General features: G+C 34.7%; 2 protein-coding genes across 2 annotated transcripts in view; one reads left to right on the top strand and one right to left on the bottom strand.

Annotated features, from left to right (window-relative positions):
• Positions 1-10114, top strand: part of LOC132560804 (uncharacterized) — a 147606-nt gene extending 137492 nt beyond the window's left edge. The window contains exons 15-17 of the mRNA XM_060225483.1: positions 5998-6094; positions 8456-8602; positions 9169-10114. Coding sequence (XP_060081466.1) covers positions 5998-6094; positions 8456-8602; positions 9169-9612 — 688 coding nt within the window. The 3' untranslated portion in view covers positions 9613-10114. The remainder of the gene's footprint in view (positions 1-5997; positions 6095-8455; positions 8603-9168) is intronic.
• Positions 10115-16009: 5895 nt separating this feature from the next.
• Positions 16010-17808, bottom strand: LOC132560791 (carnosine synthase 1-like). The gene is given in 2 exon segments (XM_060225467.1): positions 16010-16813; positions 17674-17808. Coding segments are annotated over 2 exon segments (939 nt in total).
• Between the last annotated feature and the right edge of the window lie 3802 nt (positions 17809-21610).

The raw sequence follows: 21610 nt of genomic DNA, 5'->3' as shown, positions 1-21610 counted from the left end.
TTGATGTGGGAAATATCTACAATGTTTTTTGATGTAGGAAATATCTACAATGTTTTTTGATGTGGGAAATATCTACAATGTTTTTTGTTGTGGGAAATATCGCTAATGCTTTTGATGTGGGAAATATCTGCAATGTCATTATTTGATGAGAGAAATCAGCAGTAATGATTTTGATGAGGAAAATATCAGCAATGGCTTTTGAAGTGGGAAATATTGAATAAGGTTTTGTTTGGGAGTAGAAAATCAGAGAATATTATTATCAGATAAAAAGCAGATAGGAAATATATAAAGAATGAAAAATGCTGTGAGAGATTGAAAATGTAGGAATTTTAGTATCTTATAAGACTTCTGATGAAAAAACAACTGTCGTACTGGTGAAATAAATGCAGCATATTTACATATAGGGATTTTAATATATACATGCAATGGTTCAGAAATTCTATGCATACACCCACCTGGTTCGGAAATCAATAAGTTGATATGTAATATGATACAGAGGTGTATCCCTATTTCTCACTAGAATTAGTATTTTGTATCCATTACAGTCTGTTAAGATAACACTGCAGTTTGTCAGTAGGATTGATTTTTTTATTGTATTTTTGATAGATTTTTGTGTAGACTGTAGCAGATATAATGTAGATTTTTGTAGACTGTCAGAGATAACGTGTATAGAATAAATTATTGATGAATATTTTCATCAGAATCAGCTGCTTGTACATATGACTTAACAGAGAGTTACAGGAAACACAGAATTTGTACTCTAGCTGTATAGCAAACAGGAAACACAGAATTTGTACTCTAGCTGTATAGCAAACAGGAAACACAGAATTTGTACTCTAGCTGTATAGCAAACAGGAAATACAGAATTTGTACTCTAGCTGTATAGCAAACAGGAAACACAGAATTTGTACTCTAGCTGTATAGAAAACAGGAAACACAGAATTTGTACTCTAGCTGTATAGCAAACAGGTAACACAGAATTTGTTCTCTAGCTGTATAGCAAACACACCCTAATCTAGATTTGTAAGTCCTGCTGTAACACTAAATGTATTTATATTTTTGGCAGGTTTAAAATCTTGGTAATAGAAGAAATATTTTACTGTAGTTTAAAAAGTTGGTAGGCTGGTAGATTTGTGACCTTCTTTTTCAGAGTTTCTGTTGGTTTAGAACTCTCATCCATTAAAAGAAATATCAAAACGTATAATTGGGTAAATGTTCAGATGTTGATTCTCAATGGAATTCACATTTTATTACATAGCTTGTTAATGTATGCAGGAGAAAATGTACAAACTTGTGATAATAACCATTTTGATGCCAAAACATTTGTTTTTGATATATAAAATGTTCAAGCAATTTGTGCCCATGATACACAAGATCAGTAGATATTCCTGTAAAAAATGATTTTATGAAAACCTGACTAATGTCCATTAAGTATTACTTATCATAAACACATGTTATACGTTATAATTTGTAATTTGTTTTCTTAGCAAAATATGTTCCTTTTCTATTACACTGTTCGAAAGTTCCAATGAGTAAAACCTGTCACCCCTAAAGTTTATCATTGGAATCTTCCATGCTAACTTATTGTTCGGGATATTTCTATAAAGTCTATTAAATTAGATTAATTGGTGCAGGACTATAAATATGTTTAATGATTTCTGATTTGGCGTGTTTTTGAAATCTACTGTTCTTTGAGAGGACATTTTACCAGCATATTGTGTAGGGGTTAACGGTATAATATTAGACGTCGGATACAATCACACTTCTCCATTGTTTTGACCACTCTTAACGGCTACATTTGGATACCATAGTGTGAATTGTAGGTGTTAATTCATTTTTCATTCGTGGCCTAACATACCGTGATTCAACAAATATCGTGAGATGACGTAACTCGAAATTCCACTTCAATCCCATGGGTCGGGATATTTCTCTTGTAAATACCGATTCATTTTGTGTAGGAGCTACGATACTGGTTCTTCAGCGGCTCCAACATTCAGGTTCCTTAACTGAGATTGTGGCTGGAATTAATCAATGGTAATATGAAAAATGGTTAAGAAACATGCAATTCCAACAGTCGTCAATGAAACACTGGTACAATTTGATCCTATCCTATTGCTGTGTTTAATAGATTTCAATTAACAGTTCAAATTTCAACTCAAAGAATTAATAGGGTACAGATTTGACATGAAAAAATCGGTCAAAAATGATTTATACAGTTCAGGTGCCTGGCTGTGTTTGGAGTAGAGGGAGATGTAAGGTGGAACTTCGCGTGAGTTGAAGGTTTTTGATATTTTTGGAACAAAATGTGTATTTGAATGGCCGTGTTGGTCAGGCAAGATTCAGGAAGGGTGACCGGAGGAAATCATCCTACGTAATCAGGGAACAGTGCGTTTAGTCCATGCACATAGTCTATCAATGTTTAAATTTAATATTGGTCTGGGGCTAGAAGAACATCAGACAGCTAAAGAAAGGTGATGTGGTGGTTGTGTTTTTGATCAGAAGTTATTTGCTGTCTGAAATGAATGATAGTTCATTGGTTATTGTGTGACAGCTAGGTATAATAGTTCAAAGGTCATGTTTGGGTGATAAGGATGTTAATTGGTTTACTCTAATTTCATAAATCAAAGGTCAGAGTTCACCTAAATGACACCATCATATAAATAGCTTGATTTTGGCAGTACAGATAGTTTTATATATATCACCTCTTAAAGTATGCAAATCACTAAATTCTTGAGCAATGTGTTGCCTATGAATTTAGTAATTTAGTAAAGTGTCCTTGTATGACAGACGTAGGAATTAACGTGTGCAGTCTACATAATAAGGATAATTTCTTCAGTGGTGCACTGAGTCACCTCTGACATCAGGAAATTCTGTTTCACAGGTGATCATAATACTGAACACGATTACTCACTGACAGCTGTGACAGACTCTGAATCCAGTGTGAAAGTCTTACCAAGTATGAAGGAAAAGTTAAGAAGGATTTAATGTTAAATAGCTGTCACTCGTCCTGGATATCACCTGATTGAACCATTGTTTCTGTGTCCAAACATTATGGGGAGTCTGAGGATTTATGACAAAACAGACTGGGTTTGTCTTATAATACTGTGACTATGGATTTCTCTAAATTAAATGAACTGAAGAATAAGAATGGGTTTTCTTCGCCGCGGGTGAGAGATGTGGCAGCCAAACAAGCTATTGCCCGCGGGTTCCAGCTTGAACACTGCTGGTTCTGCGGGCGCCCCATGAATGGTTACAGGTAAGACTGGAAACAGAGGATGTACATACTGTTAATTCCATTACAAGCCTTTAACATGTCCTTCACATGATCGTATTTAATATCACAACCTTATATTCAATGGTGTAACAATGTTAAAGACCTATTGATTCTGACACAGTCTTTGGTCACATATACCAAGGCTTTCGGAGAAAATCTAGAGATCCGTTTGTATTGAAAATAGTATCAAAGTTATGATTTGATAATTGTCATTTTTGTGTTCCACATACCACCAGTGTAACAAGCATGGTATCTTAAAGTTGGCCATGTGGTTCTTTATCATAGGTTTTATGTTACAAAAATAGAATCTGAGAGATTTGGTGATCGTACTGAGATATGATATGTAAGGACTTTCAAACGTTAGTATTGATCACCTTGACATGGAACAGTAGTGTATCATTGGTAACACCTTGGAACAGTAGTGTATCATTGGTAACACCTTGGAACAGTAGTGTATCATTGGTAACACCTTGGAACAGTAGTGTATCATTGGTAACACCTTGGAACAGTAGTGTATCATTGGTAACACCTTGGAACAGTAGTGTATCATTGGTAACACCTTGGAACAGTAGTGTATCATTGGTAACACCTTGGAACAGTAGTGTATCATTGGTAACACCTTGGAACAGTAGTGTATCATTGGTAACACCTTGGAACAGTAGTGTATCATTGGTAACACCTTGGAACAGTAGTGTATCATTGGTAACACCTTGGAACAGTAGTTTATCATTGGTAACACCTTGGAACAGTAGTTTATCATTGGTAACACCTTGGAACAGTAGTTTATCATTGGTAACACCTTGGAACAGTAGTGTATCATTGGTAACACCTTGGAACAGTAGTGTATCATTGGTAACACCTTGGAACAGTAGTGTATCATTGGTAACACCTTGGAACAGTAGTGGTATCAGTAGTTGGTAACACCTTGGAACAGTAGTGTATCATTGGTAACACCTTGGAACAGTAGTGTATCATTGGTAACACCTTGGAACAGTAGTGTATCATTGGTAACACCTTGGAACAGTAGTGTATCATTGGTAACACCTTGGAACAGTAGTGTATCATTGGTAACACCTTGGAACAGTAGTGTATCATTGGTAACACCTTGGAACAGTAGTGTATCATTGGTAACACCTTGGAACAGTAGTGTATCATTGGTAACACCTTGGAACAGTAGTGTATCATTGGTAACACCTTGGAACAGTAGTGTATCATTGGTAACACCTTGGAACAGTAGTGTATCATTGGTAACACCTTTGCCTGAGACAGTGTATGTAGTACGACAGTAAAGGTGAACCATACACTATTGTTATCTGTGATGTGATCTACAGGCCTCAATAATTAAAGTATAATAAACTGTTTACATTTCAACCTTAACAGAAAGTAGGCTAACGATTCAGATCAAAATAGATGTAAGTATAGATCTTAATAACAATACATCTCGATTAAGTGAAATTAAAATTCTATAAATATTGGCATACAAATGTTGACACGTTTGCTGTGCTAAAATTTGTAAAGCTTTGCTCGTTTAATCAAAGCTACCTTTAGACTGTAAATCTATACCATTCCATGGTTTGATATACCTGACATAAGTAATTATAAAACATGATATATATTTCCTGTTTACAGATTTTGTTCTGTAAGATGAGGACCTGGCTGACTCCCTGGACACAGATTCAGCTTTGTTCACATGTATTTTTGAATGTTGCCAACAACAAAATTGCTAGTAAAGCTACAGACATACTGTAACATGTATATAACATCAGAAGATCTATATAAACATAGCCGTCTTACTTCATGTTTGTACGAAGTACCACAGCTTGTTATATATTTTCACAAATTGCACAAATATGGCAGAATAGAGTGTTTGATAATGACTTAACAAAGGTCAGTCTTCTATATGATGACCATTCTGTTTCAGCTTCAGTAACAGAGATGACTGGTGGTCAGTTTACTGTTTTATCAACAATATACTAATGTTGACCACAACAAAATTGCCTCAGTAACACAGCTGACAGACATACTGTAACATGTATTAACATCAAAATATATAAACATAGCCTCAGTAACACATGTTTAGTCTGCTGTTATAACAGCAATATACTTGTTATATATTTTCAGCCTTCAGTACAGAGATATGGCAGAATAGAGTGTTTTATCAACAATATACTATATTATGACCATTCTGTTTCAGCTTCAGTAACACAGATGACCGGTGGTCAGTCTGTTGTTTTATCAAAATATACTAATGTTGACCACTCTGTTTCAGCCTCAGTAACACAGATGACCGGTGGTCAGTCTACTGTTTTATCAAAATATACTAATGTTGACCACTCTGTTGCAGCTTCAGTAACACAGATGACTGGTGGTCAGTCTGCTGTTTTATCAAAATATACTAATGTTGCCCACTCTGTTTCAGCCTCAGTAACACAGATGACCGATGGTTAGTCTGCTGTTATAACAGCAATATACTCATGTTGCCCACTCTGTTTCAGCCTCAGTAACACAGATGACTGGTGGTCAGTCTGCTGTTTTATCAAAATATACTAATGTTGCCCACTCTGTTTCAGCCTCAGTAACACAGATGACCGGTGGTCAGTCTACTGTTTTATCAACAATATACTAATGTTGACCACTCTGTTTCAGCCTCAGTAACAGAGATGACCGGTGGTCAGTCTACTGTTTTATCAACAATATACTAATGTTGACCACTAATGTTTCAGCCTAAGCAGTGGGGATGACCAGATGGAGAAGTTAGTGGAGCTGGAGCGACTCCTGGCTCAGGCACAGAAGGACAAGATTAAGCTGATAGAAGATAAGGTAATTACAATATATACTGTAAAGGTATACGTTTTTGTGGAATTCTTATTTTAGCACATTTTGAGGTGAAAGTTTTTACACTGTTTATAATTACTGTGGATGCTCTAATTCATTGTTATGATAATTTTCCAAAAAACCAAATAAAGGCTGATATTGATTGCAATAAATTAAATAGGTTTACAATACAGATTAGAAAAATGCTCTACCTCTGTATTTCATGTTTTAAGGATTTTTGAGGTGTTTTTCATTCTCATTTGTACATGATGAGAGTGAGTGCTCTGAGAATGGAAACATGTATTTTATGCTGTTCTTAATTAGTGAGTTTTAATTATCAGTGTCCTGGTGACATATTATTTCACAAAGGTTAAGGCATTAAACAGATATAAAATTAGTTGTTACTGTTTAGCATGAACTTGTCTTGATCAATACAAGCTTTATTTGTTTTACAACAACAATCGCAAAACAAACTTATATAAATCACCTTATGAAAATCTGATGCATTATCATTGCGCCACCCGTCCACCTAATACGTCTTCAGACCACACCAGAAACTGTAACTTGTCTATCAGTGTCAAGGGGATGAGGTCTTGTATTTCCTTGAATTTATGACTTTATTCAAAGTCAGACAATTTCAGGTGATAATACCCTATTATACAATTAGCACCTTAATCTTCTTTACACTGTAAGTGGACTTGTGGTTCATGTCGTTTGTGTTTAATTGGTACGGCTGACTTAAATGTGGTTCGTGTCGTTTGTGTTTAATTGGTACAGCTGACTTAGTTGTGATTAGTGTCGTTTGTGTTTAATTGGTACAGCTGACTTAGTTGTGATTTGTGTCGTTTATGTTTAATTGGTACGGCTGACATAGTTGTGATTTGTGTCGTTTGTGTGTAATTGGTACAGCTGACTTAGTTGTGATTTGTGTCGTTTGTGTTTAATTGGTACAGCTGACTTAGTTGTGATTCGTGTCGTTTGTGTTTGATTGGTACGGCTGACATAGTTGTGGTTTGTGCCGTTTGTGTTTAATTGGTACGGCTGACTTAGTTGTGATTCGTGTCGTTTGTGTGTAATTGGTACGGCTGACTTAAATGTGGTTCGTGTCGTTTGTGTTTAATTGGTACAGCTGACATAGTTGTGATTTGTGTCGTTTGTGTTTAATTGGTACAGCTGACTTAAATGTGGTTCGTGTCGTTTGTGTTTAATTGGTACAGCTGACTTAGTTGTGATTAGTGTCGTTTGTGTTTAATTAGTACAGCTGACTTAGTTGTGATTTGTGTCGTTTATGTTTAATTGGTACGGCTGACATAGTTGTGTAATTGGTACAGCTGACTTAGTTGTGATTTGTGCCGTTTGTGTTTAATTGGTACGGCTGACTTAGTTGTGATTTGTGTCGTTTGTGTGTAATTGGTACGGCTGACTTAGTTGTGATTCGTGTTGTTTGTGTGTAATTGGTACGGCTGACTTAGTTGTGATTCGTGTCGTTTGTGTTTAATTGGTACGGCTGACTTAGTTGTGATTCGTGTCGTTTGTGTTTAATTGGTACGGCTGACATAGTTGTGGTTTGTGCTGTTTGTGTTTAATTGGTACGGCTGACTTAGTTGTGATTTGTGTCGTTTGTGTGTAATTGGTACGGCTGACTTAGTTGTGATTCGTGTCGTTTGTGTTTAATTGGTACAGCTGACTTAGTTGTGATTTGTGTCGTTTGTGTTTAATTGGTACGGCTGACTTAGTTGTGGTTTGTGCCATTTGTGTTTAATTGGTACGGCTGACTTAGTTGTGGTTTGTGCCGTTTGTGTGTAATTGGTACAGCTGACTTAGTTGTGATTTGTGTCGTTTGTGTGTAATTGGTACGGCTGACTTAGTTGTGATTCGTGTCATTTGTGTGTAACAGCTGACTTAGTTGTGATTCATATTCGTTTGTGTTTAATTGGTACAGCTGACTTAGTTGTGATTCGTGTCGTTTGTGTGTAACAGCTGACTTAGTTGTGATTCGTGTCATTTGTGTGTAATTGGTACAGCTGACTTAGTTGTGTGTAATTGGTACAGCTGACATAGTTGTGTGTAATTGGTACAGCTGACATAGTTGTGATTTGTGTCATTTGTGTGTAATTGGTACAGCTGACTTAGTTGTGATTTGTGTCGTTTGTGTGTAATTGGTACAGCTGACTTAGTTGTGATTTGTGCCGTTTGTGTGTAATTGGTACAGCTGACTTAGTTGTGATTTGTGCCGTTTGTGTTTAATTGGTACGGCTGACTTACTTGTGATTTGTGTCGTTTGTGTGTAATTGGTACAGCTGACTTAGTTGTGATTTGTGCTTTTTGTGACTGACTTACAATACAATAATTACAATGATGTTGTAGGTAAAGATGAAGGAAGATGAGATGGCGGCCCTTCAGGAGGAAAGATATAAACGTGAGGAGTTGGAGAAAAAACTGAAGGAAGAGACGAGTCTACGGGAAGAACTGGTACAACAACAAGTCAAAATGAGAGAGAGGCAGGTTAAACAGGTTAGTAGAAAAGTTATATTTTCAGTCATGTTGAATTATAAATCAGGTTAGCGTTGTCATTGTAATCACTTGATTGTAGTCATGTTTATTGGTAATAAAGGTGAGTGTAGTCTTGGTAACCAGTTTGATATATAGTCATGTTACATTCTGAAACAGGTGGATGTAGTTATGGTAACCAATTTAATATGGTTATAGTGATGGTTAAAATGGTTAAGATGGTTGGTGTGGTCATAGTACCAGTTAAATAGGTTTTTTATGAAGTTAAATGGTAAAAGGTTTATTGTTGTCATGGAAATATATCAAAGACAGTTTCTTGTAATGAACATATATTAAACATGGTACATCATATTAAGGTACCAAACAACGAATGTTGTCATAATACTGGGTATATATATATAATGATGTGTTGTTACGGTGATACATCAAACACAGTTTGTCGTCATGGTAGTAATACATGGAACACTTGGTTGTCATGGCAATATCTCATGTTGTCACACAGACTAGTTCATTTTCCCTGCCATTCAAGTTTATGTGATCGCCTAACTATACGTTTATTTTATTTTCAGGCTCGACCCCTAACCCGATATCTACCTGTACGGGAGAAAGAATTTGACCTCAAACAACACATAGAGACAGCAGGCCATCACCTTGACAACTGTCCACAAATCTCGGTCACACCAACGAGTTGTCGAGGATTTTTACACAAGATGGGAAACAAGTTTAAAACGTGGCATAAACGCTGGTTCGTATTTGACCGTGTTAAAAGGTCCCTAATCTATTACACAGACAAGACTGAAACAAAGGCGCGAGGTGGAATATACTTCCAGGCGATAGAGGAAGTATATGTGGACCATCTACGCACTGTAAAAAGTCCCAACCAAAAACTGACATTCTGTGTGAAAACATATGATAGGACTTACTACATGGTGGCCCCGTCCGCTGAGACCATGCGTATCTGGATTGATGTAATTTTTACTGGTGCGGAAGGCTATCAACAGTTTATGTCTTGAGAAACAGTGAGAAAGTAAAGAGAGATACTTCTTTTACAGGAGAGTGGGTTGTTGTTTGCATAAATGTGATTTCTTGTGGGATGTGATTTAGTAGCAAAATTTTCAAATGTACACTTAATGGTCAAGCTGTGTAGATAATGTATATTGTACCATATACTGAAATATGGAACAGGATCTGGTCACAAATATATTCTTTTTGATTTTCACTACATTTATAACTATTGTCTATAGATCAGTCCATTGAATCGGATAGCTATGAAAGCCAAAGAGTGAAACCAAGGGAGATAACTCCTACTATATCTGCTGAACTAAGAAAATGCTTTAGTGTATGTAACTAAAATTGTTTTTATATAAACTAATTGTCCAGATCTACATGTTGTTTGTTTTTAACAAAGAATATTTAGTTATTGAGTAATTTTGATGTTATTATAGATTACACAGATGACATAAGTGCTCTAAGTTGGGTTTTTCAATTTTTTTTTCTGTTTTTAACAGATATATTATTCAGTATACATCTTTATCATTTTGTTGAGGTTCTCATTAACATCGATTTTTCTTTTATCAAAAAAGATATTATCAGCTGTTGACAGCTGGTATTTAATTGATTTTCTTTTTCAAAATAAATAACTTCAATGTTACAGATTTCAATATATTTGTTAAATAAATCGACCAAAGGAAAAACAATGATCATTTTTCATACATTTATTACTGAAATTGATTGATTTTTCTTTTTATAACATTTTATTCAAATCATCACTTTCTTGTTATTATTAGAAAATTTCTCTTAAATTTTATTTTCAATATCAGCATTAAAAAAAAATCATCCTTTCATGCTCATTACACATATATTTTATATTTTCTTGGCTTAATGTTTGGGTTTTCTTTTTTAGGGAATTTACCAAGTCTACAATTCATGTATATCAAATAGATATCTAGACAAAAATTGTTGTAATATGCTTTAGACATGTTTCATATGTAATTTTAATCATGTGGGACTTTAAGAATGTTGATTGCTTTCAGACTTGTGAACATTTTTAAACTGATAAACGGTTATGGACTTGTGAACAGCTTTAGACTGGCGAACTGTTTTAGAGTTTTGAACAGTTTTGGACTGTTGAACAGTTTTAGACTTGCGAATGGTTTCAGAATATTTAACATATGACATCTTATAGGCAGTTGTCGTAGAAACGTTTTGTGACATCTTTCGTGTATATGTCCATTGTGTTCTTGAAATAGCAATAGCGTATATTAACAATGTTTGCTCAGACTTTCAACACAGTTGTTTTACAAACTTACAGATGTTTAACTGTGATATTTCTGAACGGCCATGCTGAGATGAACATTTGGTATCCTCATATGTCTTAATCCCTTTGTTAAGTTGAATTTTTTTTTTTTTTTTTCAATATAAAATTTCTTGATTGAAGATTGAGTAAGTCTGCTTCATGGACAGAATTATCTTAATTTTAGTGGAAAAGATTGGGTGGTCAGTTCAAGCCTCACCCTGACCAGCCAAACTTTTAACATTCAGTTCTAAATATCCCTGTCCATCCATGGAAAAGACCCATGCTGGATACTTTAGAAAACATAAACAAATTATTATTGTTGGGAAGCCTAATTATTCTTTCATCATCAGTGTCCCATGAAATGTGCGTTGAAATTGATGACTGAATCAATTTCCAGCATGGTTTTTATGCCAGGGTTCATTTCTTACCCTGTCGGATAAAATCTTGTTCCATCTCCAGAAAATACAGGATCCCACAGTGAAGTATGCGAGAAAAAATTTAATATCTAAGAAATAGAAGGAACAATCTAAAAGTCATAAGAATAATTCACACCTGGAAAATGTAGCAGTAATTTCTGCATGTACCTGATACCTTACTTAATTATCCTGGCTCGAGATAAACAATGTATTCTGATTGGTGTTCTTCCTATAGAAAGTGATCAGTCACCAGTTTGAGCCACAGCATGGGCTGGCCATATTTCTCTGTTCCTTCTAGAATTCGTTACAGAACTAGCTGATGACGTGTGACTTTGATCAACTTTCTGGGATCAAATTAAGTACCATAGAACAGTCTTGAGAAAACGCAACCAGGTATTATACGAATCTCACACATATTACAATTCATTAGCAAATATTCTAGTTAAGACTAACATGATAGGGTGAAATGTTCACTCAGAAGATAAAATTATCATTTCAAAAACAACATTGTTTGTTTAAGAGATGGTAAAGGTAGCTGATTGGCCCGGTAGTATATGAAGTTGCTGTCCCCTATTCCGAACCTTCTAGCTTTTTTCTATAGAAGGCTCTGATTATAGCTATCTTAGGGGATACAGATACTCATATACAAAATCTAAATTGTCAAATTTTCAAAATAAGAAAACTTAGCGAAGAATAAATAGCATGAGAAGAAAGACAAAAAATTAACTTTAATGCTGCCAATTTAACTTCTCTGAAAACTGGTAGTGGTTTCTTACATCAGGAGGACTTCAGAATTTGTACAAATTAGTATTGCTTGATTTGCCTGTATGAATATAATTGCCAAATATTTATTTTCAAGGGAAATAATTTGAGTTTTGAACAAAATATTTATCAGTAGATATATATATATGTTTTCTGGTTTTAATATTATTGTCTGAGAATAATATGTATGTGATATACAATTATTGAATTTAATTTTAAACACGGAAATGAATGAAGTTGATAACAGTGCCTTACTTGTGTGTTATCCCTTGAGTATAATTTGTTAAATATTATATACTAATGTGTTGTTATGTGTCTCTTGTATTATAATTCTCTTTATTTTCACCCCAAATTGATTTTTACGTATATTCAGACTGTACATACTAATTGAAGTTAAAGCCAACAGTGTTCTCATACCATATTATCAAAATTATATTATAAACAAAATTTAATAACAAATGGCCTTCGGGAAAGTTGCTTCAAAAATAGAAAGATTTACAAAAAGTTGTTTCAAGATATGTAAGAAAATTTTGTTTTTGAAACATTTTTTCTGTTTCTGTTTTATTCTATCTATTCTGTTTAACTATCCAAACAAATTACGTCAATAAGGTAGGAATTTTATGTAAAATATATGTCAATGAAGAGGCTGAGTTTTCATAGTTCGGTCAACTGTTCTAGGTTTGAAGATAAATATTTGTGCCAATTTACCATAAATCTACACAGACTTTCTTTTTCTTCCCACAGTGATAAGGGACATAACTCACGTCTTTTTTTATTGTATAATATATTTGTCTGATTTGGTTTCAGTAATGTTTAAAGGAATTTGATTTTAAATTTTGTAAGTATGATGTTACAGATTACATTGGTTTTAGGTAGCATCAATTTTATGGCATTTGTCTTAATTTTTTTTAATCATGATTATAATTAATTAAAACACTGAAGTCTTAACCTAAGGGAAACAACTCTTCTGGATTTATCTTAAGCAAAGGGAGACAATTCTATCTTTTCAATTTGACACAAGTTAAATGTCGTTTAAGGTATATCTTAATATCAGTTGCAAAGATTTCATGTTGAAAAAATAGTTTTAAAAAATTTGATTGTGTCGTACAAATATGCTGGCTTGAATTTTGGCATACTTGGTAACACAGATTTCATTTGTCTGACTATCTATATGGTGAACTAATGTTTTGTGTATATCACTAGCTTTGTATATGTTTGTAGATTCTAGCATCACATTAACTACATACCTTCTTGGTTATACTGTGTAATACAGGTGTGGTACAGGTGTATGCATGTGTAGTACAAATGTATACACATATAAAAGATAGGTGTTTAGAGGTTATGTGCTTGTATATACAGGTGTAATAAAGGTGTAAACAGGTGTGATAAAGGTGTAAACAGGTGTGATAAAGGTGTAAACAGGTGTAATAAAGGTGTAAACAGGTGTAATAAAGGTGTAAACAGGTGTAATAAAGGTGTAAACAGGTGTGATAAAGGTGTAAACAGGTGTAATAAAGGTGTAAACAGGTGTAATAAAGGTGTAAACAGGTGTGATAAAGGCATTTACAGGTACATACAGGTGTAGTACATGTGTATAGAATTATAGTTATGAGATGATGTGCAGTCATTGGGTGACATGTCTCTAAATATAGAACAAACACATAACCTAGCGATATCTACATGTATGAACACTCGAATCACACACATAACCTAGCTATATCTACATGTATGTACACTAGAATTACACCTGTAACCTAGTGATATCTACATGTATGTACACCAGAATTACACCTGTAACCTAGTGATATCTACATGTATGTACACCAGAATTACACCTGTAACCTAGTGATGTCTACATGTATGTACATAGAATTACACCTGTAACCTAGTGATATCTACATGTATGTACACCAGAATTACACCTGTAACCTAGTGATATCTACATGTATGTACACCAGAATTACACCTGTAACCTAACCTAGTGATATCTACATGTATGTACACCAGAATTACACCTGTAACCTAGTGATATCTACATGTATGTACACTAGAATTACACCTGTAACCTAGTGATATCTACATGTATGTACACCAGAATTACACCTGTAACCTAGTGATATCTACATGTATGTACAATTACACCTGTAACCTAGTGATATCTACATGTATGTACTCCAGAATTACACCTGTAACCTAGTGATGTCTACATGTATGTACACCAGAATTACACCTGTAACCTAGTGATATCTACATGTATGTACACCAGAATTACACCTGTAACCTAGTGATGTCTACATGTATGTACACCAGAATTACACCTGTAACCTAGTGATGTCTACATGTATGTACACCAGAATTACACCTGTAACCTAGTGATGTCTACATGTATGTACACTAGAATTACACCTGTAACCTAGTGATGTCTACATGTATGTACTCCAGAATTACACCTGTAACCTAGTGATATCTACATGTATGTACTCCAGAATTACACCTGTAACCTAGTGATATCTACATGTATGTACTCCAGAATTACACCTGTAACCTAGTGATATCTACATGTATGTACACCAGAATTACACATGTAACCTAGTGATGTCTACATGTATGTACACCAGAATTACACTTGTAACCTAGTGATGTCTACATGTATGTACACCAGAATTACACTTGTAACCTAGTGATATCTACATGTATGTACACCAGAATTACACATGTAACCTAGTGATATCTACATGTATGTACACTAGAATTACACCTGTAACCTAGTGATATCTACATGTATGTACACCAGAATTACACTTGTAACCTAGTGATATCTACATGTATGTACACCAGAATTACACCTGTTACCTAGCTATTTCTATGTATGTTTTTACACTTGTGCTGTCTTGTGTTTCATACAGATATCTATATATATATATATTACATGTTTAACCTTGATATTATCAAGGTCAATGGTAAGAAGAGAAATACAATAAATCGTGGTCACTTTGAATTAATAGATATTTTTATGAATTAAAAGCCAAATGACCTATTTGTATATGGTATTTTGTTGTTTATATATACCTACATGCCATTTTACAGTTGGAAATTGAACAATTGTTAGGGTTCCGACTCTTGTAAGCCTTCATATTGTAGATGTATATAATGTTTAAAAAAAACAAAACAAAACAAAACAGAAATAAACTCATATGAAAGTACTCAGTAATGGTAAAACGGCAGCCATAATGAGGCTGAGTGTGACGTCACTGGATGTTTCTATTTATATCATAACGACGAAGGTATGACTGACAGATCAATGATACTGAACAAAGTACAATGGAATCTCAATGAACTGATCTCTGTATTTACAATAATATTAAAAACCTATGCTATATCTGTATTTTTCTGACTGACCGATACTAAGTTGTCCCATCTTCTTTAAATATGATATCAACAACGATCCAAAACCTCGTTCGTACCCAAATATAGTAACAAAGAACTTCCTTCAAATTTTGCTTGAATAATTTGTAGACGATATTCAGAAAATAATCGAATGAAGAGGAGTTGTAGATTGTCGTATCTTGGAACGCATTTTTGTATTAATTTTGTTGAATCCTTAACAGTACATAATGACTTCCATCCTTTATTTAGATGTTTAACTCTGCAGTGACAGTGACTGATATTTTTTGTTGTACTGTGAACATGTGTTGGAAATGTTATATAAAACTTACTGGCCCATTAGTAGTTGTATACGATTTTTTATCAAGCTTTAAAAATTCCTTCGGCATCCACTCAAGGAATATAACTTTTCTTGATAAATAACCATATCCACATAAAAACAGATGAATAATTATATGTTATTTTCAGATGTGTTTGTTATCCTGACCCATGGTGTCACATGACCTTAAAATGGCGATCAATAGACGCGTATCATACTCGTTGCACATCTCATTAAGTTGATCCATTGATCTTAAGCAGCTTTGGGCCTGATGACGTCATCTTCATTTCAACGTTAAAAACGCCGTTGCGTAGCCCGACGTCAATGCAGCAGGCTGAAGCAGCTTCCGTGAGAGGTGCTCTTTTGTTTAGAGGCAGACATGAAGGCAAGGACATGGACGTTTCTGAAAATGACTCTGGTCCTGTGGGTCCATTATATGATACAAAAGCGGCAAGGACCTCACCTTGATAAATGATCACCTCGATGTCGTGTTCAGTGCCATCGAAAAATTCCATCATCACCATTGAATTTCAAATTTTAAGCAGAGTGTTTAGTTTTTTGGAGAGGTGACCACATTCTTCAATGTTCCGGATCAGCATGACGCCGTTTGCATTTTGTCCATTCTCAGGTTTATATATGACAGGCAATCCAAGTGATTTGATTGCCGATTTCAAAGTTTCCTCGCAATTTATCTTAACTGACCTACCCGCGTATTTATGCGATCTTGGGTGTAAATAAACGCCATTGACTTGTTTCCGTAAGTGTTTATGAGTTAAACTTTTGTTCCGGACTCTCCTTGCTCCGGCTATTCCAGCGCCTCCTGACAGTAAAAGCTTTTCACACAAAGAAGCTGTTAGCGGTCCACATGCATCAGTGAACGTGCAGCATCCATCTATGGATAGATTTTCAGTTGCTAATGTTTGAATTATTTGTTCGGCATGAGTTTCGTCCTGTCGGTGATCAGAAAAATCAAACTGTATGTATCTGTATATATCGTCCGCTGAGTATGGATTGGGCTTGGTATCGACAAGGATGAGCTGCAAAATAAAACTACGTTCCGTTATTATCACTAGAATTGGTGAAGCTGTTGGTAATAAGAAATACAACCCTTATGAATATTACTTACATAAAGATATACTCTCAAATATTTTTAAAGGACGGATTTAATCTCCTAGAACAGGAAACGACAGGGAAACCCGCAAATATTTGTCCCGCGATTTTGTTCAAATGCACATCTTAATTACACGGATCCATGCCGTCTTATCGTAGAGAACATACCTACTGAATACATATATGTACAGAGGGGCGGAGTTAATTACCAGATGTATGCATAATATTAAATGTATATATAGAGAGGGGCGGTGTTAATTACCAGATGTATGCATAATACTACATGTTTATATACAGAGGGGCGGAGTCAATTACCAGATGTATGCATAATATTAAATGTATATATATAGAGAGGGGCGATGTTAATTACCAGATGTATGCATAATAATACATGTATATATACAGAGGGGCGGAGTTATGTATACAGAGAACCGGAGTTACTTACCAGAGGTATGCATAATACTACATGCATATATACAGAGGACCGGAGTTTCTTACCAGAGGTATACATATTACTAAATGGATATATACAGAGGGGCGGAGTTAATAACCAGAGTATCCATTATACTAAATATATATATACAGAGGGGTGGAGTTATATATAGAGACGGGCGGAGTTAATAATCAGAGGTATGCATAATACTAAATGTATATATACAGAGAGGCGGAGTTAAATATCAGAGGTATGCATAATAATAAATGTATATATACAGAGGGGCGGAGTCAATCACCAGAGGTATGCATAATACTAAATGTATTCAAGAATTTGAGGAAAAGGGAAACAAACTTTGATTCCGTAATTCTTTATAGTAGTCCTAGTGGCCTTGTATTCCACCTGCTCCTCCCCAAGTATCAGTATTGTTTTCTTCTCCATCACATGCCTCTCTGCCTCCGGCAAAGTTGTTTTGTCTAACACGTACATAATGTCTTCAATGTGTAATAATTATCCGGAAATTAGGCCGCGTGGAAATTTTCTACTTTGGATGCAGGGGCACAGACATCTAAAACTTCTAAAATATAACATTGTATTTTAAATGTTTTTATTTTGATGAAATAAAATTTAACATTTAGTTCGACAGATAAAAATTTACAATAAACTGATGGTGAAATTCTTGATTTGAAACATAAATCAGGATGATTATACTGAGGTACATATATAGATATATTTAATGCTTGGTTGTGACAGCTTCGAGAAAAATAAAGCTCAACAACAAGATAAACGGAAATTTTAACATGACACAATTAATTAACAAAGTATAATTACATGTCATCAACTATATGTTATAGATTTCTTTGAGTAAGTGTACTAAGATGTTTTGTTTTTATATAACTACTACGCAAGTTTGGTGAAGATAGCATTTGTATTTTATTGAGCAACTAAGAATTAAATTGAACTATTGACGCCGCCATGGTAGCCACCATTAGGACCTCGGGTTCTTGGACGGTTGCCAGTGGAAGAAATTCGTGAAAAAAGAGTGATGACTAAAAAAACGGCTGGTGAATATTGATATAAATGATAGGTATCTCCTAGACAAAGTGTTGTATTTTTGCTACCGTCCCTATATTTCGCTACCGTCCCTATATTTTTGCTACCGTCCCTATATGTTTGCTATCGTCCTTATATTTTTGCTACCGTCCCTATATTTCCTACCGTCCCTATATTTCGCTACCGTCGCTATATTTGTTGCTACCGTCCCTATATTTTTGCTACCGTCCCTATATTTTTGCTACCGTCCCTATATTTCCCACCGTCCCTATATTTCGCTACCGTCCCTATAGTTTTGCTACCGTCCCTATTTGTTGCTACCGTCCCTATGTTTTTATTACCGTCCCTATATTTCCTACCGTCCCTATATTTTTGCTACCGTCCCTATATGTTTGCTATCGTCCTTATATTTTTGCTACCGTCCCTATATGTTTGCTTCCGTCCCTATATTTTTGCTACCGTCCCTATATTTCCTACCGTCCCTATATTTTTCTACCGTCCCTATATTTTTGCCACCGTCCCTATATTTCGCTACCGTCCCTATATTTTTGCCACCGTCCCTATATTTTTGCTACTGCCTCTATATTTCTGCTACAGTCCCTATTTTTTGCTACCGTCCCTATATGTTTGCTTCCGTCCCTATATTTTTGCTACCGTCCATATGTTTTTGCCACCGTCCCTATATTTCGCTACCGTCCCTATATTTTTGCCACCGTCCCTATATTTCGCTACCGTCCCTATATTTTTGCTACTGCCTCTATATTTCTGCTTCAGTCCCTATTTTTTGCTACCGTCGCTATATGTTTGCTTCCGTCCCTATATTTTTGCTTCCGTCCCTATATTTTTGCCACCGTCCCTATATTTCGCTACCGTCCCTATATTTTTGCTACTGCCTCTATATTTCTGCTACAGTCCCTATTTTTTGCTACCGTCCCTATATGTTTGCTACCGTCCCTATATTTTTGCTACCGTCCCTATATTTCCTACCGTCCCTGTATATTTGCTACTGCCTCTATATTTCTGCTACAGTCCCTATTTTTTGCTACAGTCTCCTATTTGTTCAACATTTTGAAAAAAAAAAAAATTAATATAAATATATTTGCTCATGGTTTGTTTTCTGGCAATTCACAGAGGTAACAGTACTCTGAGGCAAATTCACTCAGGCGTTTGACATATACATAATGTAAAAATAATATCAAAACTAATTTTACTAACTAACATTAACATTATTGTACCGTTACAGTGTCTCCCTTTGTTTTTGGTGCCGTAAGTCACTAGGTGTTACCAACAGCTTCACGATAACCACGATATCCTGCCTCTAACAAAACACAAATTTGCTTTGTCACCTGAAGCAGTGTTTGCACGAAAACTGTACCGTAGTAGCTATATCCGTGATTGGCATATTCTTAACTAATAGAAGTTGATAATTAGTTTTTGTTTTCATCAATTAACATGTTTTGGTGATTTAATGAAGTATCTTTTGATTTTAAAAAATCAAACCTTTTTACTAGATTTTGGTATTGCCTTTTTCACATGTTTTTATAAAATGATACAGCAGTTCTGGGTCTAATAATTTCTTTTCCTGTCTACTGTGTAGATGCAATACAACATTCCTATATATCATGTTGAGTTGTCATTGAATATTTTACTTAAATACAACAAACAGAATTAAGTCTAATCTAAGATATGGATGGTTCTTCACGTCTGAGTGAATATATATCTATACAGACCGAAGTCAAACACTCTCTCGAAACCTTTTGAAAAAAAGGAAAACTTGATGTTTGTGAAGTTATAAACATATGTCAAATACATTTCCTGAGTATGATTCTACTTCTCCGTAAATATATATAATATGTAAATTCTGATGAAAAAAAGTTAAAAACTAAGTTTGTACATTTCTTTATCATCGTGTATTTGTGTAGTAAAAAAGTCAAAGGAAACAGAGTACCATAATGCTGTAACACAATACATAAGGAAAGAAACTCGACAAGACCGTCCTTTTTAAAAATCAGACAGCATAGATGTACCTACAGATTGTGATGGTCATACCTTCATAAACATTTCATAAACAGCTCCTAACATTCCCTAATCAACATATGGTACTTAAGAAGTCTGCATCAAAGCAAGATAACATTGTTTTCCAATAATGATAAAAAAACGACGTACCGACCATATTTTTAGACAAAACTGGAAACACAGTGTTTTTATTTTTTTTTTTTTGCCTTACCTGTCTTTTTTTTTAATTTGGTTGTTATTGTACAATAACTTAATCATTATAAATAATTGTTTTTGAATAAATTAGCTTCATTGACAGAACCAAACAATTCTAGTCCTTTCTCAAATGTCCTTACATTCTCGTTACAAAATTCGTTAAATTGTCAATAGTGCCGACCTCACCTTGATGCAGCAGTAAGGGAGGAAGTTTCTAGAAATCGCCCTTCAGATTCATAATGTCATTCTTCTTCTTTCCTGGTTACGGTATTAGGTGTTTGTCATTCATTACCGACGTCCTTCATCCACATTTGTCACATATATTGATTGTGACGTAAGTAATTTGAAACCATGCACAATGAGACTGATGTTGGATGACAAGCCAATATGACATGCAAATTGTGGTTTATCATACAGTTTGAAGGATTGATGTCCATGTTGATTATCGGTCTAGTGGCCATGATGGCCGATTCTGGTATGTATATATTAAGGAGATGGTCAATAAATCTCTTGCTATTTAAAGACGTCATCAATATATTTGAAAGAGATAATAAGGAACTTCGCGTGCTCTTTATGTTTTATGGCTCAAATGTTTTCATGATTTAACTTTAAACGTTTCTGTAATTGACACTGGTTTTCTTTATGGATTTTTATTCCAAATATATCTATCTTATTTTATCCTTATTTAATGGCGGAAATTCGAACTCGCTGACGACCGTTAAGTATGTGTCGTTGATACAGCAGAATACGCGTACTCTGCCGGAACACCTGGGTCTATATTCATTAAACCATCCACATGCTCAAGCATAGATTTTGTGCTCAATCAGATTTTTTTTATAATTCGACTAAATCATATAAAGTAATACAAATGTCAGATATAAACATTGAATATAACTTTGACTTGAAGTTCTCTCATTTTTTTTTAATCTTTGGCAAAATTAGCCTTATTTATTGATTTTTAACTTAACCAAGACATAAGACTTGGGCACAAAATTCATGCTTGAGCGTGAGAACGGTTTTATGAATA

The sequence above is a fragment of the Ylistrum balloti genome, unplaced genomic scaffold (assembly GCF_031769215.1).
Source record: "Ylistrum balloti isolate Yb309-2 unplaced genomic scaffold, AGI_CSIRO_Ybal_v1 Utg371114, whole genome shotgun sequence".
Taxonomy (NCBI): Eukaryota; Metazoa; Mollusca; class Bivalvia; order Pectinida; family Pectinidae; genus Ylistrum; species Ylistrum balloti.
Note: the sequence above shows the minus strand (reverse complement) of the source record. Positions and strands in the feature narration are given on the sequence as shown.